The sequence below is a fragment of the Fulvia fulva genome, chromosome 8 (genome assembly GCF_020509005.1).
Source record: "Fulvia fulva chromosome 8, complete sequence".
NCBI classification, from domain to species: Eukaryota; Fungi; Ascomycota; class Dothideomycetes; order Mycosphaerellales; family Mycosphaerellaceae; genus Fulvia; species Fulvia fulva.
The window spans coordinates 4,017,582-4,044,344 of NC_063019.1; the positions used below are offsets into that span (position 1 = coordinate 4,017,582).

General features: G+C 54.5%; 12 protein-coding genes across 12 annotated transcripts; 3 read left to right on the plus strand and 9 right to left on the minus strand.

Moving 5' to 3' along the window:
• Window positions 1–269: 269 nt before the first annotated feature.
• CLAFUR5_11620 (Cell wall transcription factor ACE2) lies at window positions 270–1,596 on the minus strand (the record flags this gene model as incomplete). The annotated part of the gene is made up of 3 exons (XM_047910768.1): window positions 270–342; window positions 393–466; window positions 523–1,596. 3 exons carry the CDS (start codon window positions 1,594–1,596, stop codon window positions 270–272), a joined length of 1,221 nt encoding a protein of 406 aa, XP_047765116.1.
• Window positions 1,597–2,393: 797 nt separating this feature from the next.
• Window positions 2,394–5,334, minus strand: CLAFUR5_11621 (Calcium channel; the record flags this gene model as incomplete). Its single annotated transcript, XM_047910769.1, has 11 exons — window positions 2,394–2,813; window positions 3,125–3,188; window positions 3,249–3,283; window positions 3,364–3,468; window positions 3,590–3,693; window positions 3,746–3,906; window positions 3,959–4,151; window positions 4,199–4,800; window positions 4,897–4,986; window positions 5,044–5,178; window positions 5,252–5,334. The coding sequence occupies 11 exons, from the start codon at window positions 5,332–5,334 to the stop codon at window positions 2,394–2,396; spliced, it is 1,992 nt and encodes a 663-aa protein (XP_047765117.1).
• A 701-nt stretch (window positions 5,335–6,035) lies between these two features.
• Window positions 6,036–8,579, minus strand: CLAFUR5_11622 (uncharacterized protein; the record flags this gene model as incomplete). The annotated part of the gene is made up of 5 exons (XM_047910770.1): window positions 6,036–7,042; window positions 7,090–7,361; window positions 7,415–8,218; window positions 8,283–8,424; window positions 8,477–8,579. 5 exons carry the CDS (start codon window positions 8,577–8,579, stop codon window positions 6,036–6,038), a joined length of 2,328 nt encoding a protein of 775 aa, XP_047765118.1.
• Window positions 8,580–9,617: 1,038 nt separating this feature from the next.
• CLAFUR5_11623 (uncharacterized protein) lies at window positions 9,618–10,226 on the minus strand (the record flags this gene model as incomplete). The annotated part of the gene is made up of 1 exon (XM_047910771.1): window positions 9,618–10,226. The coding sequence occupies one exon, from the start codon at window positions 10,224–10,226 to the stop codon at window positions 9,618–9,620; it is 609 nt and encodes a 202-aa protein (XP_047765119.1).
• A 348-nt stretch (window positions 10,227–10,574) lies between these two features.
• On the minus strand, window positions 10,575–11,219 carry CLAFUR5_11624 (uncharacterized protein; the record flags this gene model as incomplete). Its single annotated transcript, XM_047910772.1, has 3 exons — window positions 10,575–10,606; window positions 10,654–10,844; window positions 10,894–11,219. The coding sequence occupies 3 exons, from the start codon at window positions 11,217–11,219 to the stop codon at window positions 10,575–10,577; spliced, it is 549 nt and encodes a 182-aa protein (XP_047765120.1).
• A 456-nt stretch (window positions 11,220–11,675) lies between these two features.
• Window positions 11,676–14,084, minus strand: CLAFUR5_11625 (Transport protein particle subunit trs85-2; the record flags this gene model as incomplete). Its single annotated transcript, XM_047910773.1, has 1 exon — window positions 11,676–14,084. The coding sequence occupies one exon, from the start codon at window positions 14,082–14,084 to the stop codon at window positions 11,676–11,678; it is 2,409 nt and encodes an 802-aa protein (XP_047765121.1).
• A 414-nt stretch (window positions 14,085–14,498) lies between these two features.
• On the plus strand, window positions 14,499–17,482 carry CLAFUR5_11626 (Nucleotidyltransferase lcsQ; the record flags this gene model as incomplete). The annotated part of the gene is made up of 2 exons (XM_047910774.1): window positions 14,499–16,152; window positions 16,200–17,482. 2 exons carry the CDS (start codon window positions 14,499–14,501, stop codon window positions 17,480–17,482), a joined length of 2,937 nt encoding a protein of 978 aa, XP_047765122.1.
• Window positions 17,483–17,556: 74 nt separating this feature from the next.
• CLAFUR5_11627 (uncharacterized protein) lies at window positions 17,557–18,671 on the minus strand (the record flags this gene model as incomplete). Its single annotated transcript, XM_047910775.1, has 2 exons — window positions 17,557–18,588; window positions 18,654–18,671. The coding sequence occupies 2 exons, from the start codon at window positions 18,669–18,671 to the stop codon at window positions 17,557–17,559; spliced, it is 1,050 nt and encodes a 349-aa protein (XP_047765123.1).
• A 648-nt stretch (window positions 18,672–19,319) lies between these two features.
• Window positions 19,320–22,309, minus strand: CLAFUR5_11628 (Nitrogen assimilation transcription factor nit-4; the record flags this gene model as incomplete). The annotated part of the gene is made up of 3 exons (XM_047910776.1): window positions 19,320–20,430; window positions 20,480–21,901; window positions 22,071–22,309. The coding sequence occupies 3 exons, from the start codon at window positions 22,307–22,309 to the stop codon at window positions 19,320–19,322; spliced, it is 2,772 nt and encodes a 923-aa protein (XP_047765124.1).
• A 1,088-nt stretch (window positions 22,310–23,397) lies between these two features.
• Window positions 23,398–24,396, plus strand: CLAFUR5_11629 (Hydroxylase/desaturase CTB9; the record flags this gene model as incomplete). The annotated part of the gene is made up of 3 exons (XM_047910777.1): window positions 23,398–23,696; window positions 23,749–23,885; window positions 23,942–24,396. 3 exons carry the CDS (start codon window positions 23,398–23,400, stop codon window positions 24,394–24,396), a joined length of 891 nt encoding a protein of 296 aa, XP_047765125.1.
• Window positions 24,397–24,441: 45 nt separating this feature from the next.
• On the minus strand, window positions 24,442–25,429 carry CLAFUR5_11630 (Delta(3,5)-Delta(2,4)-dienoyl-CoA isomerase, mitochondrial; the record flags this gene model as incomplete). The annotated part of the gene is made up of 5 exons (XM_047910778.1): window positions 24,442–24,824; window positions 24,859–24,939; window positions 24,978–25,122; window positions 25,181–25,274; window positions 25,317–25,429. 5 exons carry the CDS (start codon window positions 25,427–25,429, stop codon window positions 24,442–24,444), a joined length of 816 nt encoding a protein of 271 aa, XP_047765533.1.
• A 609-nt stretch (window positions 25,430–26,038) lies between these two features.
• CLAFUR5_20337 (uncharacterized protein) lies at window positions 26,039–26,233 on the plus strand (the record flags this gene model as incomplete). Its single annotated transcript, XM_059463173.1, has 2 exons — window positions 26,039–26,097; window positions 26,146–26,233. 2 exons carry the CDS (start codon window positions 26,039–26,041, stop codon window positions 26,231–26,233), a joined length of 147 nt encoding a protein of 48 aa, XP_059319095.1.
• Window positions 26,234–26,763: the final 530 nt, after the last annotated feature.

A 26,763-nucleotide genomic window follows, 5' to 3' on the forward strand; every position in this document is an offset into this window, starting at 1 on the left:
CTCGCAGTATGATGGTATCGTATGCCCGTAGGCGCCATATTCATGATCATCGCATGCCGCCAACTCCTCGCGAATGCTGGACCCAATCTAGTTCTTTCGACGGTCTCGTTAGTCGAAATTCGTGCCTTCCCTCCCGGTGCCGAAGCTCCCTGTTCAGTTTACTGTCGCCAAGCCGGTCCCCCACTGTCGAGACAGGGCATCGTTGACGCTGATGCTCTGATAAGGAAGGTGATTCGGGCTGCTGCTGTAACCATGCGATCGAATGACTGTCATGCCGCGTTGCGCATTTCCTCCAGACGCCTTCGCATCTCTGGTCGCCTGGGACATCCATCATCGATATGTCTGTCTGCACGTCAGTCGCGATCATGAACAGTCGGCGTAGGAACACGTACCGTCTCAGTGTATCTTTACGTGCAAAGCACCCATAGCACAACGGGCACCGATGCTTGCGCTCCTTGAGATGTACCTACCCACGGGTCAGCGCGCGACAACGAAAGGGGGAGAACAAGGCTTGACACATACACTCTGCTCATGTCTAACCAGATCAGTGCGTCGCACGAACCTCCTGGTGCACTCAGGATATTGGCAAACGTGAGGCTGGTCACGATGTGGATCATGCGTGTCCATGTGCGCCTTCAGATTGTAGCTTCGCTGGAAGAGCTTGCCGCACTGGTCGCAGCAACAGGTGGAGTTATCGGGGGTGGTATAGCCTCGCTTTTCTCGCTGCTCGATGGCGGATGCAGAGGCTTCTTCGCATACTGCTCGCCGCGGCCGACTGCGTCGGGCTCGTGGTGACGAGGGCTGTGGGTGAAGGACGGGCTTGAAGTCTTGCTCTTCGTCGACCTTGACGGGCGCGTCCAAGGCTGGCCACTCTGGCTGGGTACGCGCTGTCAAGGGCGGGCTGCCGTAGATGTCCCCAGGGTCGACGTGTGCTGTCTGCCCATGTGGTGAAGCGCCGGGAAGCGAGTGGAGACGAGGCCGCGAAGCCTCGCCAGTGTCCTCAAGCTTGATGTAAGGTGAGCCCTTTGAAGGGTAAAAGCCATCGGAGTGGGTATATGGAGAGGAGTCGACCAGACTTTGCCTGGAGCTGGTCGTATAATCTGACCTGCACGGTGAATCATATTGTAGGTTTGCAAAAGAGGTTGCAGCGGGTTGTACTGTCTCCCAAGGCGCGATTGTGGCTCCAGCGGTGGCCATCGAGTAGCTGGGCAAGCCTGATCCGGGATGTGTGTACTCAGGATATGAGGAATAGGCAAGAGAGGGATCCATATCCACTGGCCATGAACCATGAACACCAAGTGTCATGGGTCTGGTATCATCAAGATGAAAGGTCGACTGGGTGGGAGTAGGTAGTGGGTCAAAGGCCAGGCTCTGCGAAAGTTGCGATGGCCATGCCATGCGCTGCGAGACTGCATATATGTCTTGCGATGAGGCTCCAGCTAACGTCCAAGGGCTGTCGTCATCGATGTTGGGCTTGTTGTCCTCTGTGCTTGGTGCAGGTAAGTGCATGGCTTGTTCCTGGTTCTGGTAGTAGTGATAGTTCTGCTCCATCGCGATGCGCAACTTCTCAGGATCTGGTATCGGGAAGAGGCTCATGTCGGAAGGATGGACCGGCAGCAGCCACAGATGTATAATACCAGTTGACTCAGATGTTGGTAGTTGAATAGCGTACGACCAGCGTCATGAGGCACTGCATTCTCCTCCACAAATGTTGTTGCCAAAATTGACTAGGAGGCAGTGTTGCTACATGGTAGCGGTTATGCAGGACTGATATGAAGATGAAGAGACAGCGCGATCCAAGCACATCAGGACATATGGAGAGGTGGCGCTGCGGGACCGAGTCTAACATACCCGGTGGAGATGGGACCCTGCACGCAACTGGAGAGACTGAAAGGATTAGTAAAGTTCGCATGCATCATTTAAGCTCCGCCATAGCACAACGAGCGACGAAGGTGGACGCAACTGCATCGATAGCGTCCTCAGCCCAGGCAGGAAAAGGCTATGCAAAGTCGCTACTAGGGTCCGCGCAAGGGAGGGCTCGCGGCATGCTCTGCGATCGTGTCGCTTGGCATCGTCCCGACGCGACGGCTCGAAAACGCTGCGGACCGAATCACACACAGCCATCGCAAGAGCCGTCCTCTGGCCCCGTTGTAGCAAGCGTGCAGGAATCGTGCAGATGACCCTGGTAAACTCCGAAAGACCGCGCTTAATAGCGTTCTACTTGCGCGGCCTGCGGGGCTGGCGTCGGCCGGAGATCTTTCTCGCTTTGCTGCCAATCGCCGCACTCCACAGAGCGTGGAGGTCGCATGTCTGTGGCCGCGTGCGTGAGTTGGCTTTGACTTCATCATCTAGTGGCGCTTCCGTGCGTCTTGCGATCGTCTTCACGCAACGTCTTAGGCAGCTTTCTCCTGCGAAAGCATCTTGGTGAGCACTTCGACTTGTGCGCTGAGATTAGCAACGGCAGCTCCAAGGCCTTCAATGGTTTCAGGTGCCGCTGTAGGAGCCGTGGCAGGCACTTCTGCGGATGATCTGCCTGAACGCGGTTGATCGTCCAATAGAGACGGCCTGCCAGACAAGGTCCTGCGTGTCAGTGGTCTTCGCAGGGTGGCTGCAGAGTTATGCCTGAGCCTGTTGGAACTGCTTGACGAGCCGGCTCTGCGGCGATCTGCCTGCCATAAGCGCCCGCGCTCGTAGGCCAGAATCAGCAACACGAAAGGCCAGTGGGTCGCTTTGAGCAAGATGATGCGAGCACTTCGCAGCTGTTCAGGCGGGAGGACCAACCGCAAGGGGCGAAGTGCCAGAGGCAGCAGATTCTGCAGGAGAAAATCAGTACTCTCTCGCTCGATGCCTCAGTGTCCATGCCACTAGCACTTCTGCTCTGGCGGCACTGGCGTGGAGAACCAACAACTCAACGAGAAGTGGCAGCTATGATTCGTTGCGGGAGCTCTTCTCTGGGTGGCACAATCTGCAAGAATTGGCTTCCCGGCCGCAATCATTCAAAGGCCTTACTGGATGATTGCATGCATCACAAGACCGGCAGTGCATGTGCAGGTCTAGTGCGATAATGAGGTCGCAAACGATGGCGAGATATTGCGTCGTCTGTAATTAGAGAGGGAGAACGTACCAGTGGAGGGAGGAAGAATGTGAGCCTATTGCTCGTGCTGGCTTCGAGGACGAAAACGCTGTAGCTAACACTGCCATCAGTTTGAACTCCACAATGTACTGCCACAACGAGGCTCAGCACTTACACGAACAAGTACTCGTCGCGAGCATGGAGCATGACCTGTGTTGAGGCGTTGTGAGTCGTGGGCCAATCGTTGTGTAACCAGGCGCTTAGCCGCCCAGTTGGTGCAACCCACGTACCTTGTCAAGCTTGTTGCTCAACAACGAGATGAGAGACGTTATCAGTAGGATGTTCGTCATGCATACGAACACAAACATGATCAAGGTTCCAAGTACTGGAGAAATCTGAAGATTGTCAGTTGGTGGCGTTCTTGAAGTGCCGTTTTGGGTCATACTTCTTCTGCAACATCCTGTACCAACATTAGTATGCGGCGCAGAGGCAATAGTTCAGCAGCATAGTACTCACGAATCCCAAATAGCTTGATCCAAAGAAGACTTTGATCAGGATCCAGTTCATTTTCGCGAATGTGTAGTTGCCCCGTGCCAAGAAAGAGAAGCATGTGCTGAAGCCTGGCCAAAGTCAGTCAGCTTCGCGGCGTAGTTGCACACAGAGACATCCTACCAAGGTACAAGATGCCGACAAGGCCGAGGAACTTAACGAAGTCCTTTGTCTGCGCTGTGGTCAGCTTCGTCAGGTCAGGCAGTCGATCCCAACCTACCATCTCTTTCAAAACGGGTATCAGCATGCCAAAGTACGGGTGCAGGCTAAGTAATGAGCAGATCCTGTCGACAGTATCAGTAAAGTTCCTTCAGTTAGGTGAAGAAGTTGACCCACCTTGGCACCAGAAACAGAGCTTCGACAGATAGTATGTCGAATGCAACGTCGGTAACAACATGGTCTTGGCGCACCAGTCCAGCAATGCGGGTGCCGAAGAAAGCAACTCCCACGAAGATGATTCCAAGGTCCCACAGTGACCAGAAGTCTGTCGCATAGAACGTCGTACCAGCGTCCCAGAACTCCACAAGCTCTGTAAGCCGTTAGCGATTGCATCAACGGGCAGCCAACGGTACGCACCGTTGTAAGAGAAAGCAGCCAGCCACACATAAAGAAGGATCTCGGGCACTGTTATTGCGCTCGTGTGTTTCTCCACCAGCACGATGTAATAGAAGGCCAGGAATGCCGCGAAGAAGAACACCTCAAAGGCCTTCAAGTACAAGGGCACTCTCAATCTACAGAAAGGGTCGGACTGACTCTTTCTGTAGACTTTCGCTCGCTTGACAGAACGTTTACTGAGTGTCTCCCAAAAGACGATGTCACCGGTCCAGATCCGCATAATGATTTGCTGCATCGACTTCTGACTCAGGAAAGCCTTTGCGTTAGCGACTGCTGCGATCTCCAGAGCATTCAGGTTGGCGAAGATGGAAGCGAAGTCGGACTCCTCCGCACAGATGCTGTCTCGTTGGACATGCTCATCATAAAAGGACTCATCGAGTCCGAACGCGGGAGTGTCCATAAGAGGCGCGCGCTCGTGGGACGCATCTTCCAGAACTCCGTCGTAGTCGGCATTTTCCAGATCTTCGTTGCCCTGGGCCGGATCTTGTGCTTTTCGAGGAGGCGCCAGATCATAGCAAAGGAAGTCGATAGTTTCTCGCTCTGACAAGTGAGTCACGAAGCGCCTGCAGCCGGTCAGTATGGTAGCCACTGGCACAAAATGCCAACCCGAACGTTGCTAATACGATGCGCTGTGAGATACTGTCAGATCACGGACTCACCAGGCCACCAGCTCGCACGCCAGACCACGCGTCTCATTTATGCCGCGATCATCTCCAGCCTCAAGAGCAGAGAAATGCCACTTCAGCGCCCTACACAAAGTCAGCAACCCACTGCGTATGAGGACTTGTCGAGACGGCGGCGCTTACAGCAAAGCACTAACAACCGCCTCATGCTGCACATCATCCACCAAATACCGCACCAGCGGCCTCAACACCTGCCCATAGACATCTCTCCTGAGCTCATCCCACTCATGCGGTGCCTCAATCGCCTGCACAAAGTACCTGCCGTCCCACACACGTCAGCAATGCAACCCCAGCCACCTCGCATGCTCGCCTCCGCCGCGGCAGGACCTACACGCTCAGCTTCCTCGCAAGCGCGTCGAAGTCCTCGCAGCCATCGACCTTGGGCAGATCCGGTGGTGTGCGGCCACCACGCATAACGAAGCTGATGTGGAATGAGATGATGACGAGATGACAGTCCGTTTTGGCTCGCTCGGCAAGTTTCTCCTCGAGCGGTTGCCACTACTAGGTAGCTTTGCAAAACTGCCGCCGGTGGCGCTTGCCCGCGCGATAGGCTCCCGGTCGCGGCTGTCGCGGCTATTGGTGCGTCCCAGCACCAGGAAACAGGTATGTTTAAGCGTAGCGACCGAGCGCTAGCCACACCGGAGTACGAGCTTGCGAGTACGTAGGTGAGGCGTCAGCGAGGGAGTGAAGCTCTATACCAGCCCTCAACTAGCCTTGGCGCCCGCTCTGATTGGTCAACTTTCAAGTTTTAGGGTCACGTGACCTACCGCACTGTGCCTGTTGGCGAACTCGCAAACATATACTCGTCGCTAACGCCTATGTCGTCGTGTAATAAGCACTGTACGTCGGGTAGCGGTAGCGTGGATCGCACGCTACTTTGCAGTCTAGAAGGGTTGGTAGAGAGCTCCACTCCGCTACGCTTACCTTTGGAGGTTCACAACCGCCAACAGCACATTTTACGGTATTGCACCCGGTCCGAGGTGCTTCTCTCAGTCAGTAAACACACCCATCAATGACACGACAACCCGCTAAGATGGGGCGACAAGATGAAGCCCAAGGTATACAGGCCCAACGTGAGTAAATCGACATGATTCCATGGCTACACAACCCTCCATCTAGAACTCATACTCACTCAAACTCGGCGGCAAATCCTCCGTCCGTCTCCCCCACATACTCTCCTTCCTGCCCAAATACAACACCAACTCCATCCCATGCAGGAAGAAACTGTGATCAATCCAATTCCTCGTCCACGGCACCCCATTCAACGTAGCCCGCTGGATGTAAATCGCCTCATAACTCGGATCGAAGCCTTCATTCCTAATCGTTGCAACCTTACCGCTCACGGGACTTGTGATGTTGACGCTCTCGAAGAAAGGCGGCGTGATTAGGTATACGTCTTGGCCCGGGACTGGGTTCAAACCCATCATGGTGAATGCGAGGAAGGCGCCCATTGTGCCGGAGTCGTCGTTTCCGGGGAGGCCGCCGTTTGTTGGGGAGAAGTAGGCGGGGACGTAGAAGTGAGCGCGCTTTGCGGAGAGGGCGGGGCGGGCGGCATAGTGGTATTGGAAGACGGTGAGGAAGGCGGGCTCGTTGCCGATGTAGGTGATGTTGCGGTCGTGCAGGTAGTCGAGACGACGGACGAAAGTTTCGGGACCGCCGAGGGTGCTGATCAGGAGAGCTTGATCGTGCGGGACGTAGTAGGAGTACTCCCAGATCGAGCTCTCGAAAGTCTCGCCGGCGGTGTTCTGGAGAGAGCATGATCCTCCACTGTCAAGGTTGGAGCAGTAGAGTGGATCCTGGAAGCCCCAGGTCTGGTTGAGGTATTTGGGTTGGAAGAAGCCGACGAAGCCAGTATCTTGCGTGGTGTTGATTAAGTTGGAAGTCTGATCGGCTTTGAAGAGGTTCTGCCAGTTTTCGCTGGACTTTTCATACTTCTCCGCATCACCCAGGTTGCCGCGACCTCGGGCGATCTCTGATATACAGAAGTCGTTGTAGCTGTACTCCAGAGTTCTCGAGACGGATCGTGTCATGGTTCCGAAGCCCTTGTAGTCGAAGTCCTGCACCGGGATGTAGCCAAGACGCTTCCAGCTGTCAAGGCCTCCTCGACCTTGGCAACACCAGTCTGGAAAGACGTTAGCCAAGTACGACGATCGAGCGACTGCCACATACCATAAGGCTCTTCCTCAGCATCCTTGACCACTGCCTCATACACCAAGTCCCAGTCGATCTCGGCGGTCTTGTTCAGCTTGACGTATGCATCTGCCATCACAACGTCGGCGTTGCTGCCACCTTGGGTGTAGCCTTTGTTCAACGACATGTGGCAATCTGGAAGCCAGCCTTGCACCTGGTACAGTGTCAAAAGACCTTGAATCATCTCGACCAGGGCTGGTGTGTCGAAGATCGTGAGGAAGGGCATCTGCGAGCGGAACAGATCCCATATGCTGTCACGGTTTTAGCTTGCTGTCAATCTCTTCGAATGCAACCCGCCACTCACCAATAGTAGCTATCGAAGTAGATCGTATCCGCCGAGACGACCGGATTGACTCCAGTATAGTTCTGTGGGTTTACCATCGTTCTGTAGATGCCGGAGTAAAAGTTCGTAAGAACGCTGTTATCGATGCCATTGGTGGACACATCGATCGGGCTCATCTTACGTCTCCAGATATCTGTCGCGGTAGTCCTTGTTTTCTTAAAGTCGAAGTCTGGGATCTCATCCTCTGCAAGCTGGCATGCTTGCTCGCTGCTGATATAGCTCAAGCCAACTCTTACCAGCACCGGGCTAGAGTCCGTGAAGCGCACGAAACCGCCACCTGGTAGTGGGTACCCATTGATACTCCTTGAGATCTTCAAGTCCTTCACGTCCGCGCTTCCTCGACTGTTCACGTAGATGCCACTTTCCTTGATCGAGCCTTGAAAGTCCGCGCAAAAATATGCCACGTAGTTCCCTTGAGCGAAGGATGGCTGGAATTTTGCGCCGCCAGTCATGCGTCCATTGTCGTCGACAGAGATGCTAGCATTGTCTTGTCTCGAATCCGACAGGTCTGATAGATCCAAGATGATCGCGGGACTGCCGCCCTCAGGGAATGTGAAGCGAAAGAGGGAAGTATGCTGAGCTGCTGTCATCTCGCCTTGAATACCACCTTCAAGCTGCAGGCTGAAGTATCCGGGAGCGGCCTGGACTGAGTCGTTGACAAAGGGTGTAGCGCGAGCGATCTTTGGCAACTTGCAGCCATTGATATTGTCGTTCGCGCAAGATGCGTAGGGGAAGAGAGGGAACAGACCAAGCGAAGGGTTGCCTCTGCGTGCGATTAGCATTCTGCCTGGTCGGCTCTCTCTCTTGGAGCGCCGTATATCCAACGTACCCAGTGCCAGAATCATGCATGCTCGAGAAACCCGTTATGCTCGCTCCATCCGTCGTGAACCCACCCTGATTCGACCCGCTGTTCGTATCAGCAACCGCCTTGGCCAGTCCATATGGCAAAGTCGCGCCTGCGAAGACATTGCCTGACCACTGAATCAGCCCCTACATCGTCCTGCCGCTTCGTCTGCAACATACCTCCATTGGTGGTCCCAATTAGCTGATTAACATATTTCAGCGGATCACCTACCTGCGCGACAGCAGTCCGCGCCAACAGCACAAGAGTAAGAAAGCGACCCATCTTCAAAGATAAGCGACGACAACGAGAGACAAGGCAAGGAAGGGAGGAAGCTGGATTAATACCCACGTAGAGTTACATTAAAGTGCGCGTCTCCATGGATGAGGGTCCGGGATCCATGTCACGCGGGGATGCGTGAACTCTCTGCCTGCGATCTGCCACCAATGAAGACAGATGTAGAAGGTGTGTCCGCATTTTGTGTTTGGAGATCCATGAGGTGGTGTCTTGCTGCGCGCGGCCGCCATGTAGATATGGTCACGACGTTTGGTGCCTCGTTGTACAGTTGTCAAATGCCCTCAGTGCGGCTTTGGAGCTTCAGGTACCCGTACGAGCCGAGCGTACCAGCGCTGCGTCTGAAGCAGATCCGGCGAGTCGAACTATCAAAGCCATGGCCAGTAGGGAGCCTCGAGACCCAGATATAACGGGCGTGCCTCAGCTGACATGACACTTGACACGCGCATCATGTTTCAGACGCGGTGGGTGACCGCAGCTCGAAAAGAGCGGTCATGCTGGCTGCTGTACCATCATGAGAGGCTGTTGAGTTTGATCAATGCTGCAATGAGCCGGTATCACTGTCGTGCGGAGATCAGTGCTGAAGTCATGAGGTTGATGAAGATACACAATCGTGTTGTGGCAGTTGTTTTTGACAGCGTGTCGGATTAAGGTTCATGCGACGGCCGGGATCGGGCCACATGCCGAGGCGGTCGCCTTGGCAGAGTATGAGTACTAGGTCAATCAAGTAAAATACATTGTATAGAGGTTTGAGAATGGTTTATGCTCCTAAAAGAAGCCAGTGCGACTTTCCACCATCTCAGGAGCTGTGTATATATGCCAGCTTCCGGGCCAAGCACCCACCATTGTACTCTGCCGCTTCTCTCATATCAGGACGTCGTCTCTGTGGACGTCCATCGCTCACGATTTGCTTTGGCATCAATGTTCTCGGTCGTACTCTGCCCCGGGAGATGTGTTGGACGATTCTTCGTTGGACCTGTCCCGCGTCAGTGCCGTAAATCACTATTGCTGATGTCGCGATACATGCCTCTAGTCCCTCTTCGCACGCCTGGCCAAGAAGTCCTTCCCAATCTTCTCTGGCTCACTGGTCCAGAATGTCTCGGAGCCCCCGTGATCGTCAGGAAGGGAGAGTCCAGCCTTGATCACGCCTTCCTTGAGCACAACCTGCTTGGCCCTACAGTCCTTGTACGCCTGGTCGAGGTGAATGCTCTGCGTGATGTAGATACCGGTGAGCACGAAACCTTCCACGTTCCAAAGCGCAAGAGACCACATAGGGCTCGAAGTAGCATAACCCACTCGGATGCTCTGGATGAGAGCCCTCTTCTCCTGACCTATGTACTCCAAGAACTTGGGCAAGCGGTTCGTGTAGCCTTTTCCGTGAAGATTGAGTATTTCGAAGGTCACTGTGGAGTAGTAGATGCTGACGGCTTCCGCGTATGCTTGCTTGCATGAGACGAGGAGACCTGGCGCTTCCAGACGGCCCTTAGTGTTTGGCTTGCGACGAGCCGGAATGTCGACCAAGCTGTCCTCGAAGGTGTAGTGGTAGATGCGATTGCGTAGCTCAGCTGGCAAGCCCATCAACGGTGACTTGCGCTGGTCTGCTGGATTTGCGAGTGGTGAGGGCTTGCGGCGAGGCATGATGTTGAGTGTCAATGTGGTGGTTGTGGGTGTGGGTGTGGTTGTGGATGATGCTGATAATGTTGATGGTGTGGTCGGTGTTGGTACTGTTAGTGGAGTCTCGTGTTAATGTGTTGTGTAAAGGGGAAGTTGTCAGTGACTCAGTAGAAGTATCTGCATTATCAAAAGTGGGCTCCTGTGAGCTTCAGCCACCGCACAGCATGTGACTGTGCGGTTGCCCAAAGTGAAGTGAGAATATGAACTCAAACCTTGCCCGCTGCCACCACATGCCTCCCGGAGTGACCTTCAATGTCTTAGACCACGTCAGGCCAACAGATTATGGCCCTTTTGGCTTTCACAAGCCCTGAATCAGCTGGCCGATCCAGCCACCTTCTCCAAACCTATCATAAGTCAGAGATGCCACATCGAATCACAACTGAGAGCATACCTCGCTTAGCCTTCGCCTTCGTTCTCACCTTCCCGTTCCCCTTCCTCTCCCTCGCTCTCAGCTCCCTCATCCTCTCCAACATCTTCTGCCTTCTGCCTTCTCTCTCCCTCTGCCTCTCCTCCTTCTCCTTCTTAGGTCTCGCCAAGTACTCACGATAAGTCTTGACCGGCTCACCAGTATACACTGGCTCCCTAGGTAAGCTGAGCCGAACTTTCATCACACCCTGCCTCAGCGACAAACCCTTCTCCGATACCTCCATCTTCGCCTCCCTCAATATGGTGAGACAACGATCCACGCCCCACGCAGACCGGCCACAGGGACCATGCTCCAAGTGCTGTGATGAGATCCCTCTTCGCCTTACCAATACCGTGCAGGAACTCAGGCAAGCGAGTGGTAGTATTGCCGGACCTACGTGCGAGGCGAGTGGAGGAGTACCAGACTTCGAATGTGCTCATGGAGTAGTAGATGCCAGTCGCCTCGCTGTAGATCTGCTTGCAAGTGAGGAGGAGACCGGGGGCATCAACGCACCGTATGAAGGTGTTCTTGCGGCGGTCGCGGAGCTTCATGATGTTGTCTTCGAAGACATAGTGGTAGATGCGGTTTCAAAGCTCGGCTGGCAGACCGAGGAGCCGAGAGGGTGGTTGATCAGGCGAAACCTCTGGCGTTGGGCGCTTGCGACGAGGTTTGGTCTTCTGGCGGCGTGGCTTGATGCCACTGCGGCCTAGCAGTCTCTTGGATGATGACAGAAGCATTGTGGTGCCGTTGATGTTGATTTGCTTTTCGTCGGCTTTGGTGGTGTTTTGGGGTCTGTTGAAGCAGGTTGTCATTCAGCAACACAATGTGATATATGTGCGATCAGGCGCACCCCTGTCGCCGGTAAAGAAGGTGCTCTACCATCGACTGTGCTGCCGAAGGGAAGTAAGAATGAAGTTGCTCCATATTCGTTGCGCATACATATCATGCAATGCCCCCAAACGCCACACGCCATCGCTAAATACAAACCAAACCAGATCCCCTCCACCTCACTCAAACCCATCATCGCGTCTATCCTTCCGTTCCAGAACAGAACTAAAGCCCGGCGCATCAGCAGCATGCGGACTCGCCGGAACTGCATCACCACTTTCATACGCTGTAGGGAGCGCACCGAGCGGATCGAAAGACTGTACAGGCGGCGGCGCTGATGTACTCAAGCTCTTCCGATGCGCATGGCCGAATCCCGGTGGCAGTTTGGCCAGCTGTTCACTTTCCTCTTGCATTGGCTCGACAATCTCGTCGCCTAGCAGATCGTCACCATCGATATGATGTACACCCCCACGATTTGCCGACACAGCCTCTTGAAGCGTCAACAGAAAGTTGGCCATGCCATAGAATTGCACTTTGTTGTCATGCTCGTTGAAGCCATAAAGCCGAGTGGCTTCCGATAGGCACTTCTCAGCTTGAGAGGCCTTCTCAAGCCGGAGCCACGCATCAGCCGCCAGCATATTCCAGAACGCCGCTTTGCGATGTCGGTCTTCGCCTTCTAGGCCACCGATCTTCCTGCGCTCGTCGAAGCAGCTGCCTATGCGCTCCATCAGTAGCACATGTCCCACAGGGCCGACTAGCTTGTCATCGATGATTCTGCTTGACCATTGCGCTGCTGCTTCTAATGCATTGCCGCCACGCATCCTAAGCAGTTCCACTCCAAGCAGGAGGGTCCGCAGAGCATTGTATGGTGCACCGACTCTTGTCACATAAGAATAGTAGGCAGTTTCCAGATATTGATCGATGCCTTCAATGCGAATCTTGTTGTTCGCTCCCGTAGCCAGAAGGAGAGTGACAGCTGCCATCTCATTCGCGTCCGCGTAGTGGCGCCAAGCTTTATCGTTCTTGAAGTCTTGACAAAGAATCTCGAAGGTACCATGTGCAAGCTTGAAGTCGCGCAGCATGATGGCGTAATCTGCCAGCTTTCGCATTACTGCTTCAGGAGCGTCTGGTCGATAGAAACCCTGCAAGCTATCGTAATTGCTTCCCGGAGCGCCCAGTGACGGTACTGACGAGGTACGGGCGCCAAATCCGGTGGTGAAGCGTTTTGACAGCGACATGAACCTGCCACTCAAGCCACGCCGCCGTGAGGCCACTTGATCGTTCCAGGTAGCAGAAGCGCGCTCCATGGAAGGAATGATCGACTGCGTGACCATTTCTCGCACGAAAGCTCGCACTGCTGTCGCATCCGACTCGAAAATGTAGGGTGTGGGGTCTTCTTCATCGTCGTTCGTCTCGCGGCGCACTATCTCCGACAGCTCCTCGGCAGCAGCAGTCCACTCGCAGTGCTGCAGCTTGACACTATCGTCGTCCGAGGGTACACATTGGGTACTGCGTAATCGCAAAAGATGACAATGTAAGCCAAAATGCCGCTTCATCTGATCGTATAACGCCATTGACTTCGTGATGTCGTCGTAATCCTCATCATGTATCAGAACGTAGTAGCGTAGGTATTCGTTATGCACCCACAGCGGCAGCCGGTGCTCGCCAGTGTTTGAAGAATCGTACAAATTGCGCAGCTCTTCTATCGGCGATGCTGAGCGGGAAGAGATGGCGATGACGGCGGCCACGGGATGTGCAAAAGTCTCAGAAGGCACCATGGGCAGGCCAGACAGCAGTCGTCGCATGTAGAGGTTGTAGAACGGTGAGATGGCATTGGGATCCGCAAGGTCGCCATCTTTGGCTGAGATGTAGTCTGCCACAGGTCCTGAGTGTTCTTCGGCGAATGTAAGATGTCTCTCCACCAGCTCTTCCACTTGTGGCACGTCTCCTCCAGTCCGTAGTCTCGCTGGTTTAAACTCCAGCAGAGATGGCCGCTGCCTGTTCCCCGTCGAGTCTATGCTCCTTCGATCTGCCACTCTAGGACTTTCCAGCCCATCTTTCACACCCGTAAATCGTACCGCAAAGTCCTCATATGACCGACTGACTCCAGTGCTATCGCGGATTGTAACCTTGCCCGATACTCGCTCACCAAAAGGCCGCAGCAAGTCTAGCAAGCCTCCGTTGATTCCTTTGTGCCTGACCAACTCATCCGTATCTTGCGATGCGAGTACCGACACATGTGGGGAGAATGCGCGCAGGATGACATCTCGTGTGTGGTTGTTGGCAAGCGAGCCGGATGGTGCTGGCGATGGCGATCTTACAGCCGCCGTGCCGCCAGGCGAGAAGACGGAGCCATTCCTCGTCACCGCCGTGGGTGTTGTAGTGCCCGATGCGCCTGGTGACCCCGGGCCTGTAGGCAAGGCCGTCGTCGAGGAGAACAAGTTCGAGAGGGAGGCATTGGAGCGACGGTACGGCAGCTGCGATATCGAGGACAGCGGCAACTTGCCAAATCGCCTCTTTTGCACAGATATGGCTGGCTCGGAATCAGACTCGTGCGGCGACTGGGGAGGCTCATCCAGCGGTGGCATTAGCGGAGGAGCCTGCTATTCGGCGGAAGGGCGTCGTCGGTGCTGCTATCGGGGTCATGAGCGGAGTGTGGGCGTGACGCGGTTGTGCGGGCGGAGGACTACTGGTAATGGTTCATGCAATGCACGGCAAAGGAGACGCTGGTGCTGCTGCAGTGCTGCTGTCCTTCGGCGTCGAGTCCGCTGACATGGATGGATAGAAGTAACATCGTGGCAGGCTGGCAGCTCCACCAAAAAGTGCCGAGACTTGTGTCCGGGACATACAAACACTTCCAGCAACGTAACCACAAACACAGCAATAAACAGCGTTCATCGGCACAAGACACATCCTCCTCGCCAGTAATTGATTCATGTGATCGGGACGTCAGTGCTGGACTGAGCAGCCAATTCATGACCAACCACCACATTGCTCAGTGAATGCTACCAACTCATCAAAAGTTGACTCACTTGGCCGGAAGATCCATCAAAAGCGCTTCACTTCTGTGCTTACGACCTCGAGTGGCTGCCACAACACTTCGATGCAGCAACAAATCTTGCATGTCTCCGGCTCGACCAGTCACGACATCACCTGAAGGCACCAAGCGACGCAGACCCAATAGCCCAACGCCGCCAAGAAAGCGAGCATTCTCCAACATGGCGCCTATGCTGATCCAAGAAGTTGAGGACGACACACCTCGCAAGAAGATCGAAATGACTCCCGCAGAGGCCACATTCAGAAGACTGCTTCTCGACACTGCACAGCACATCCAGGAAAATCCTTCGTCGAGCAACGCCGAAAGCCAAGTACCACTTCCGCCTGAGTTGGAGAAGGAGCCACTGGTACTGCGCTTTACTGGAGGATGGGTCCGCGATAAGCTACTGGGTGTGCAGAGTCATGACATCGATGTCGCGATCAATAAGATGACTGGCTTCCAATTCGCCCTGAGGATGAAGGAGTATCTGGAGCTGCCTGGCAATCTTGAAAAGTATGGTCTCGAGTCGATTGCTGCCAACGAAAAGCAGAGCGCAAAGGCTGGTATCACCGACAAGTCCAAGACTGTCGGTGGCCTGCACAAGATCGAGGCCAACCCGGAGAAGTCGAAGCATTTGGAGACTACGACTGTGAAGATTCTTGGCATGGACATCGACTTCGTCAACTTGCGCAAGGAGACCTACTCAGATGATAGTCGGAATCCGCAGATGGAGTTTGGTACGCCCCAAGAAGATGCTTTGCGCCGGGATGCTACTGTGAACGCCATGTTCTACAACATCAACACCGAAGAGATCGAAGATTTCACGGGTCAAGGACACGATGACATGCGGGACAAGATCATCAGAACGCCACTTGAGCCATATCAGACCTTCAAGGACGATCCACTTCGTGTGTTGAGACTCATTCGATTCGCGAGCAGACTTGGGTACACTATCGATGCGAATGCGCTAGGAGCCATGAGAAATGCCGATATCAAGGACGCACTGCGAAGGAAGATCAGCAGAGAGCGTGTCGGTGTCGAGATGGAGAAGTCGTTACAGGGTCCAGATCCGCATGAAGCACTTAGACTGGTATTCGAGCTGGATCTCTACGACACAATCTTCTCCGATCCCGCCGTCGCAAACAACGAGCACTACTCACCAGACACGGATGGATGGAAAGTACTGATCGACACGGTTGAGGACTTCACTTCTGGCGGCGTCATACAGGACAACCTGATGCGCGACAAGGACGAGCAGTATCTTGCTTGGGTACTTGCTGCTCTGGTACCTTACCGAGATGCACCTGAACCACAATCACCAGAGCCTAATCGCAAAGCGCCGCCACCAATCCCGGCCAACGTCGCTCGTGAAGGCATCAAGGCACCCAACAAGATCTGTGACGTGGTTGGCGCTGCTGTCCGGAATCAGAACGAGATCTCAACTCTAGTCGACAGACTGCATGAGAAGAAGCGAAGACCAGACAAGAAGATCGAGGGCGAGGACCCAGCTGCTCGAGATGTGCTTGGTATGGCCATCCGACGATGGGGCGCGAGTTGGCGCAGTCAGCTGGTATATGCACTACTGGCGGACGTCGCGAACAGCCGCGAGCAGGTCGAAGGTATGTCGCATACCTATCAGAGTGCGAACGTTACTGACATTTCCCAGTTATCGAGCGCATATACGCTGCTTTCATTGAGCACATCCGCAGCCTCGAAATCCTTGAAGTCTGCACCTTGAAGCCTCTACTCGATGGCAAGCAGCTCGCAAAAGCCATTGGCACACCACCAGGTCCCTGGATGAAGGATGCTCTCGATGTAGTGATGGCATGGCAACTCCGAAACCCTGGCGTCAGCGACCCGGCGCAAGCCATAGAGGAGGTCAAGACCCACCAAGCGAATGGTGAGCTTACCACCGACCTTATACGGCACTTCCTGAAGCTGACGATCCGTCCTCTGTTCATCAAGGCCAGCCCATCTAGTGTCACCCAACAAGGCCGGAAGGTAGCTGCACCCGCCTTACCGAAGAAGATGACCATGGAGTCGATGGACGATGCCGCAACGAAGCCATGGAAGAGCTCGAGGGATGCTTACGCATTAGATATCCTCGACTGGGCCGTGCGCAGTCTCGACAAGCGAAGTATTGAGGAAATGTGGCCCCTCGTCGTGCCACCAATCCTGACCCTCCTCGACGACTGGGAGACCAAGTATAAGACCATCGGCACGGACCTCCTTCACCGCCTCCTCCATACCACGCCGCCCTCACTTCTCAGCCGCACCGGTCTCGGCGAGGTCTTTGAAGAAGCCCTCATGCCGTGTTTGACATACCTCCCCGACCTCACTCCAGAACCCGAAGCGATCCCCATCCTTGCAGCGACATATCCATGCCTCCTCACCTTAGCCGAAGATCGCTTCCCTCTCGATCCTACGCAGCCTCTAGGAACTAATCACCACAACCGTGTCAAGTTCCTTGATACCGTCATCCGCAGGGGTATCATATACGGATACACCCACTGTTCCAACCATCCCAAGATTGTAACGCTGCTGTTTGAGCATCTCGCAGATTACCTAGATGCGCTCGGAATCGATTGCGTCAAACATATCAAGTACATCCTACCAATGATGACAGAAACACTGGGCCATCGGCTTGGTAGTGTGGATATGAAGATGTTGGGAAGTGCGGTGGGAGCGGTGCAGGCGTTGATTCGAAATGCGTGGCCGAGGATGTTGGTGCATCGCGGTGAAGTGTTGAAGGGGTTGTGTTTCTGCTGGATCTACCTCTCCGATCAGAGTGGAGAGGGAGTGGAAGCCCTGAGAGAGGAGATGAAGAAGACTGTCGAACTCCTAGTCGCTGCGGTCGAGAAAGAGCACGATCTGAAACCTGATCTCGAAACTCTAGTCAACGCCGACGTCAAGCTAAAAGGTCTCTTCGCAGTCTTGTCAACGCAGTAGCTACCTTCATCCCAACAGCAACATGACTTCATCCCCACATGTCCAACAATACATGTACACAACAGAACTACATGTCAGCTTCCCCCCGGCAGCCCCATAGCAAAAACTCTCCCCCCATCACTCCACCGATCCAAAACATCAAACGCCTGCAAATTACTCACATCACAATCCCCCCCATCACCCCTACACCCCAGCTCAGCTTCGAGTACATCCCCCACGTCCGGCCGCATCATGCGGATTGTGTCGGCGACTTCGTGGCAGGATTTGGAATTGCTGGGTGCCGGGATGCAGGAGGAGTGGTTGCGGACGCCGCCGCATGAGCCCGTGCCAATCTGTATGTAGGTGGGGTCTTCGGGGAGTGCGTAGATTGGCCTGGTCTGGGGCTGGATGTTCATAGTGAAGTTCGTGTTCATGTGCGTGTTCAGAGGCTGCTGCTGTTCTCCGAGGAGTTGGGCCATGCCCATGGCGTGGATTCTGCTGCCGTCGGACCAGCGGTTGAGTTCTTCGAAGGCGGGGGGGTCTAGTTGTTCTTCTTGCTGCTGCTGCGGTGGTGTAGGTTTTAGTGATGGCCTTGGTTGGAGAAGCGGTTGTTGGTGGTGTTGTTGTTGCTGGCGTACGATCTGGTTGAGACCAGTGGCGTGGGCGTGGACTCTGCTGCTGCCGTCTGCCCATCGGCTTGAGGCCTCGAAATCCGGTGAGTCTAAGCTGCGCTGTGGCGTGACATCGCTGGATGCCGTCGACCTAGCTTGGATAGCGACATTCGGTGATAACCTCGCCCCCTCAGTACTCGTGCTCGACACAGTCGATGCCGCCCCACCACCACAAGCCCTCCTCGAACTCAACATGCCCTCCAACGTCCTCGCCGCACCAGGATTCTGACTATTCCGATCAACATCCGCATCACTCACCCCCAGCGCCTTCAACATAGCCCGCAATCTCTTATTATCAGCCAGAACCAACTTTGCCGCGGCTTGAATTTCCGCATTGGCCTCGACGCCGACACGCTCGCAGTTTTGGTACTTCGTCTCCAGCTCGCTGAGGTATTCCTTCCGCCGGGCGCGAGAGCGGCGTTGGTTGTCGCGTACGCGGGCGAGGTTGGCATTTTTCTGGGAGGGTGGGGGGGTTAGATTGGGTGTAGTTTGTTGTTTGTGAGATGGGAGGGGGGACGTACTGATGATGTGTCGGACATTGTGGCGAATGAATGCTTCAGTGCGATCTCCTTGCAATCTTCAAAGACGGTGTACAGTATTATCTGCCCAGCCGCGCCCAGAACTGAAGCAACTTCCTTTCAACAAGGATAATGATACAAGACTTCTACGCCAAGCAGACTGTTGGCAAAGCCGCCCGCGAGCGAGGTGAAGTGAAGTCGCGAAGACCCTCGGCGGGATTCTCGGTTCAAAGGCTCCTGCTCCTGCCTCTCGCCACCACGCCAGGTCAGGACCGAGGCGCAGCAAAAGTCTCTCGATTTCGACTTCACTTGCTGTCTTGCACGTATTCATGATTCTCTGCACCGAATCATCCTTGGTCAGTGGCGCTGCGAGAGCCCCCGGATCTACACTGCACGCTGACATCTCCGACGCCCTCGTGGTCGCCCTCTTCGTGGCGTCATGCAGCCGGTAGCTAGCTTTGCGAGCAGTAGAAGCCAATCATGATCATCTCATCAATGATGAGGTCTGTCCACGCAGGTTCATGGTATGAGACTCTGGACATAATTCACATTCGTATGTTCTCGCGCGAGAGATCAGGGTATCTACATCTGCACATTTCCATTTCGTGTCCGCATAATATCCCACCCAGCGCCCAAGATAATTCGTTTCTCGCATCCCTCAGTAAATGATCATCTGTACCATTCATCCTCATTATATGCAGTCGCCGACATGTTATATGCATTCATACTATTCAGCCAATTCGCCATGCCCGTCCCATCGGGAGCAGGGGCGTTGGTGTTCGAAGTGTAGACGCCATTGCTAGTTGGTGGCATGGTCATTGCTCTATTGTGCATCGGCTGTGATATGTTGATACCTGCCACCGGACCTGCAGTGACGGGCATGTGCATCGCAGAACTGCTGGCCACTGGGCTCGTCCATGTGTTGGGGTCCATGTTGATAGAGTCCCAATTCTCGAAGCCAGTGGCGAGTTGTGCTTGATCTCGATAAGCCCAGTCTGAGCTGTCGCGGATGAGCTGCTCCACTCCGCCGAACATGTCGCTTGGACTGCCACCCGCTCGTGTGTGCGAGCTGTCTGCGCTTTGCCAGCGTAGAGAGGCTGCAGGCTTGTTTGTAGCAGACGGGCACTGCTGTGGTTGCATCCCGCTGGCATTTTGCGGCGGAGGTTTGTAGTTCGCGCCGTGGCTGGCTGCTGCAGCACTCGCGTGGTTGGCCGGCAGTGTTGGCTTTGGTATTGTCGCTGTCCCAAAGTAGTGTCCTGCATGCTGGCCACTAGGATATGTTTGCCATGGCTGCGGCTGCATTGATGACGGGCTCATTGGATACGACGGACGCCTCTGAGCTGCTGGAGAGGATACTTCACCAATATATGACCCAAACTTGACATCCGTCCTAGCCAGCACTGAAGAAGCCTCTTCTGGTAGCTCGACTTTCCATTTGTTGGCCAGTACGCTCAGTATCGCGAGAGTCCTACGGGCACACAGCCACCCCTCGGCAATCTCCTCAAGGTGCTTGATACCGTGGACAATGTCACGCTTCGCATTCTTCTCCGGCAGATTCAGCAGGTGTATCGTACATGCTGAGTGAGTGATATAGACAGCAATGTTAGGTATTTGTCGTAGACCGTGAGATCGTTTGTACAGTCGCATTAGCTTCGAGATCATCGCAGCAGCCTGAGTGCAAAGCTTCCTTGGACTGACGTTCGGCGGTAGTGGTGAGGTCGTTTGCGTGTATTTCAAGAACGGCCTGAACAGGTGTATGAAAAGCAACTGAAAGAACATGCTGCTTGCACGTTAGCTCTGAAGCTGTATTTGGGATGTGGACCACATACTGCATGACAAGGACTGCTGCGAGGCCGCCTTCTTTAGGCTCGAACTCCTTCGGCAGGTCACGTCGCCAAGCTTCCAGTCGGGTGTGGATGGCAGAGAGCTTTTTGAGTTCCGCGGCTTTGCCCTTTGTCTTCTCCATATCGGATGGGTTGTAGAAGTACTTCATCAGATCGTTGCTGATCTCGCAAAGTTTCGCAATCTGTAACGCCACAGCGCGAGTCCTTGCTGGCTGCGCGTGCGCAGTCGTGAATCCCGAATCTGTATAGGGCGCCCATTGCGCAGAGTCCTCGTCGGGATAGACGTCGTACTTTGTCGCAGTGACCAGCGAAGAAGGTAGCTGTGGCAGTCGTCCCATGTAATTGGACCAGCACTTGTCAAATAGATAGCAACCCCAGAATGTGATTTTCCTCACGTCATCTTCGTTCTCGTCCCCGCTGACATACTTGTTGGATGTGAGCTGGCTGGAGTCCAAGTTCAGGCCCATGTCGCAAGCCATGCGGAAGGACATGCCGCTATAGACCCAGCCTTTCGCTTCTCTGCCGCAACCTGCTTCGCGCACTGACATCAGTGCCATCGCTTGAACAGTTGTCAGATGGGGTCTCTCGTGCTCATCATTCTCCATGATCAGACGCTTGGCTTCGCGGAAAAAGTGGTCGCCGGCCGTGCTAGAATCGTCAGGGTTGTCCCGTGCGCCAGTGTGGGATGTGAAGTGGCAGCCAAGCGCCAGCATAGCGTTGACTAAAAGAGGAGTGCAGTAGTGAGTCTTCCTTCGAGTATGAGGCGGCGGCCTGCCAAGACTGAAGTCCCGATAGAAGAGGTCTTTCGAAAGTGTGGTAAAGAAGCTGTAGTGCCAGGTGAAGTACATATTGAGAAGATGGAGAACCAGCTCCGGGTCGTTGGTAACGTGGGTCCATGAGGTGATAGGACTTTCTTGTTGAAGATAATCATCTGCGTTCGAGTAGTCGACCTCTTCCTGCTGAGCCAAGTGGATTAGGTTAGAGGTGCCTCCGATGTAACGCACGGAGCCATCGTCCAGGCGCAAGTCTCCCATCTTGCCGTACAGGTTCTTCTCGAACATTGGCATAGGTGCCTCTGGCTCTTCGTATATGGGTGATGGCTCTTCGTCATCGTTGTCTTGGTCTTCCCCATTCTCTTTCGCCATGATCCTATCTGCCACGGCATCAAGGCTTTCACACGTTCTGATCTCCCTGATGAGAGCTGGAACTTCATTCTCTGCGTAGTTCAGGATGGCGTGGATCAAAGTCTGGAGGGTCGAACTGCGCGTCTTGAGACTGTCGAGGGCGTTCTTGTAGACGCCTTTCCGCCGGTGGTCGGAGTTCGGGTCGTAGATGCAGTCGGTACCATAGACTTGGCTGCACGCCGCACAGGCTGGCGTGTTGCCATCGCACTTGCTCTTGCGCTTCCTACGTGCCAAGACATGTTAGCCATTGCGTCGGTAGGAAGTACGTAACACGAAGGCACCCCGGTAGCAGCACGATGCAGTACATGTACAGTGTGCGGGCAATGCGCACGTCGATCGAGATGTGCGTGTGGTGCCAACGGCAGAGGCAGGCGCATTGTGGTGTTGCTTACCGACATGCTACGCACGCAGTGCTCACACACCGCCGCTTGGCATTGTCCTCCTCTTCAGTCAGGTTCTTGCGCCTGCTGCGCTGTTTCGGCTTTCGGGCGGCAGTGGTGGCAGTGGCAGTGGCAGCGTCTGCGGTGGTGCGCGTGGGCGTATGGGAGGAGATGCCGTTAGAGGAGGCCTTCGCAAAATCAAGCTGTTTGACGTCTGCAGGCACTGCGTCCCCGGCCGTGGCAGATTTCATGGCCAAGCGAACGACGCATCAACAAATCCGATTTAGCCCTGCTGCAGTGATCAGGCAATTCTCATAGCATTCTCCCGCCTCTCCTCGGAGATGCTCAATCCTGAGGCTGCCCGCGGCTCAGACCGAATGTGTCCTACGCTCTACAGCTCCAATTCGACGGATCCGCTGTCCCGACAGCTACACCATGCCGCCGATCGCATGCAGGAGACAGAATGAAGTGAATGTGCTGTTGAGAGGGCATATCGTCCATGCCGACCACAAGCAAGTCATGTTCCCAGCTGGAACGGCTGCCCTCTTCAGCCAAGATGCGACAGCGCCCGCAGTGAAAAGGCGAGAGGAGATTGGGTGGAGTTGGCTCCGCCGTACCCATCGATACGCCTGTGATAAGCAAGACGCATCTGATGGGCTCTGTACACATCCACTATCGACAATACTATCGACCATCACTCGGCGACGGGAGATAAGAAGCATCGAAATCAGGGTGGCGACGCCAGCCTGCAAACTTCATCCTCCGACTCATCACCATGCTCAATCTTTGGCCGCAAGGACTTGATGATCGACGGCTTGACTATCCATCCATTGATGCTGACCGAAGAGCTTCATCATCCATGCACTTGCGCTACAAACAACAGGGAGTACCATGGTTGTCTCACAGTCGGCAACACACGTTCCCGAAGCAGATGCAGCGGCCAGCTTATGATTGACCTGCAACGTCCGAGTAAGAGCGTTGACCAGATATGGTACAATGAGCGGGTCTTTGCTCGTATGGGGTCGTCCATCATGCACCACATGTCATGACCAAACATCCTGGGGCCAAAGGTCAGCAAGTGGGAGGTAGGGCAGATCTGGTCCTGATCCGACGGGAGGTCATCCTGGAAGTATGACCAGGAACGACCCGTCCGGCCAAAGGTAAATGATACCGGTACAATGCCACTGCTCCATCGGCTCTTCCTCTGCCAGCGAAGCGTCGCACGTCGTTCGTCGCACAGCGCCCAGAAGGAAGTGCTACAAAAGCTGGCGGATCGTTTCTGACATGTTTACGTTTCTCTCCACACAACTCACAACGAAGCTAAGATCGAACAGACACCATGCCACACTCCACAGATCCTCCCCCCGGCGTCATCAAGGCTGAGGTCAACTATTTCTTGGAACCTCCAGCTGGCGAGCCATATCCGATCATCTATCCAGGACTTGTCGGCAGCAGACGTCGGAAGTGGGATGTTCGTTCTGTAGAGGTCAATGACTTACGTGGGCGTGAAAATGAGTTCGAAGTCGACACGAACGGATTTCAGGTCGTGGCGTTTGCCACTAAGGAGAAGGAGTACGATGATGATGATAGAATCAAGCAGGAAGTCTACCCAGAGGCTGAGGAGCTGATCAAAAAGACGTGAGCTCACCCCGTGAGCCGGCCATGCAACCACAACTGACCTGTTGCACAGAACTGGAGCCACCAGGGTTCACATCGTCAACCACATCTGTCGCCGTTATTCGACCCAAACAGCAATGGACACTATCAAAGACCTCCCAGATGACGCCGAAATCACCCTGCAACATCCCGCAATGGCTGCTCACGTCGGTAAGAACAGCGTCCAAACTCCCAGCTATCGCATCGCTGACCATTGTACCTTCCAGACCAGTCCTACACAGGCGCCCAATGGCTCCTCGACTTTCAGACCGAACAGGGCAACATTACGCACAAGCCCAATACCCGCTGGGGAATAATCAACATCTGGCACCCACTCAAGCCTGTGAAGCGCGAACCACTCGCCGTATGCGATGCACGCAGTGTGGCTGATTCCGACTTGAAACCTGTCAAGATCCGGATGAAGAGACCTAAAGACGGAGTCATGTCAGAGTATGACACGGAGCTGTGGTACCCAGTCTACAAACCCGAGCACAAGTGGTACTGGCCGAAAGGCTTGACGCAGGACGAAGCTTTACTGATCAAATGCTTCGACTCGAAGCAGGATGGACGTGCGAGACGAGCTCCTCATACTGCGATTCAGACGCCAGAGGATGAAGGACCAGCCAGGGAGAGTATCGAGATTCGATGCATGGTCTTTTGGGAGGATGAGGAGGAGAAGTGAGTAAGTAGGCAGCGTGGCTAACTTAGGTTGATGATCGTGCATTGCTCACAGCTTCGCAAACTTCGACTTCGTCTTCTTCGCCCCACTCATCATCGCCCTCGTAAGATCCTCACTCTGCAACATCGCCGCATTCCACACAGCCGTAAACATCAACCCATCCTGCACCGTCCGATCCCTCGAGAAATCAAACAGTGCCTTGCTACTCACCGCAACGGGGCACTTATCAGCAATGAAGCTCGCCAGCTCCAGCCCCTCTGCTACCAACTTCTCCTTACTCTCCGCGACTTTACTCACAAATCCTACCCTCTCCGCCTCCTCCGCCCCAAAGACTCGAGCGGTATACACCCCCTCCTTCGCCCACGAGTAACTCACCCCGATCTTTAGGAGGCGGGTCAATGTTGCGACATCTGCGGCAAGGCCTGCGTCGACTTCTTTGATGCTGAAGCGGGCCGTTGTTGGCGCAGTGCCGGATGTCGGCGGCGAGGGCGAGGGCGAGGTCGATGGCGGCGCCGTAGACTACGCCGTGGCAGAGGATAATTACAGCTGGAGCGAATCAGTGGAGATGTGCTGGAGAAAGATGCAGGATGGCGACTCACGCTTCTCGCACCGCTCGACTGCGTTTATGCCGTTCTGGTAGCTGTGGACGTGGCGGCGGACTTTCCAGGTTTCGTCTGGCTGTGTCGTCGGTTGGGGAGGGATTGGAGAGCGGTCTGGAGGAGGACTCCGCTGTTACCTGAGTCAGTCGTCAGCATGATGATAATACAGTCCTTGTGTCTCGCCATACGTCAAGCCCTGCTGAGAAATGCTCCCCCACACCAGACAGTAGGATACATCTGACATTCTCGTCTGTAGATAGTTGGTCGAAGACTTTTACGAGACTCTGGAAGACGCCGCATTCTTGTCAAAGGAGGGGTGCGTACTCGTCATTGAAGGAGTTGTATTTCCTCGGGCGATTTAGCTCTACATGTGCTACGAAGGGTGCTGGGAATGTGGTTCGAAGACCGAGAAAGTCATATTGTGTCGCATCTGCCATGTTTTGCAAGACTTCTGAAATGTTGCAAGTGTGACAGGTGAGAGACTGAGCTGATCCTGGAGACGGAACATTGTTGAGTGGTAATGGATGTAACTACTAGACACGATGTCGTTGTCGGCTTGAAGTTGTCTTTCATGGACCTCGCATGCCGCTGGTCTGATGGATATGGTATGCCGTAGGTTGGCATCAACACTCTCTTGGTATGCCGTACGGTTCTCATCCCCAGTGTCTACGGGCAGTGCCCTCGGACAGTGCCATCGGCTATCTCTCTCTGCGCCGGATCTTTCTAAGTCTAGAATCTGGACCGTGACCGGAAGTTGAATTTCAACTTTGATTAACAGCTTCAACAATCTAGAAGCACTCTAGATTGCGTACAACACCTCGCGAGGTTAGGGGATAAGGGTTAGGGTTAGGAGGGTAAGGGTTAGGAAGGGTTAGGGTCAAGCAGTCTCTCCTAAAAACGTCGAACCTCCTCGCGTTGATTAAAATTGATAGGCAATTGGTTCGAGTAGCCGAGGGCACTGTCCGATGGCACTACCCCTAGACACTGGGGTTCTCATCTCCAGAGTCCAGAAACGCGTCGCTCATCGACTTCCTTGCCTACCCATCATGTCATCTTCAACGACGAAGCGTCGCCGAGAGGGATGTCCCGGTCTGCGCCACGGAATGTAGTCGCATATAACCCTAATACCCCTAAGCCCTAACCCTAACCCCAGCCGTAAGCACGTGGCACGCCGTCGCGGCCGATGGCCGAGCATTACACAGCATCCCACGCCCTCCCACGCTTCGCAAGGCCTGGTATGAGCTCGCTTGCAGTGGAGAGCACAGTCGGTAAGTAAGATCTGCAAGGGTCACTTCGGATTCTAGTCACTTCGGAAGCGCCGCCAAGCGCGAGCGTACTGTTCCTCACGACACTAGGATGAAATTGCTGGAATAGCGGCGTACAGGTCGACATGCTACCGAGGTGACCAGGATCCGGAGTGACCCTTGCAGATGGCACGAGATATGCGCCATGAGCGCGAAAGAGACAGGGAAAAATGTGCTGTTGGCGGTTGTGAACCTCCAAGGGTAAGCGTAGCGGAGTGGAGCTCTATAGCACCCCTTTCCGGCTTCGTTGAAGGAAGCGCCACGCTACCCGTAATCGTGATCGATTTGTTGCGACAATAGATGTATAAACAACACGAGCATATGTTTCTTGTAAGTTCGCTAATAGGCACAGCACGAACACGTAATACCAAGCTTGATTCACGTGACCTAGCATCTTGATTGTTGACCAATCAGAAGAGCGCCAAGGAATTCTTAGGGCTAGTAATAGAGCTCCACTCTCTCGCTAA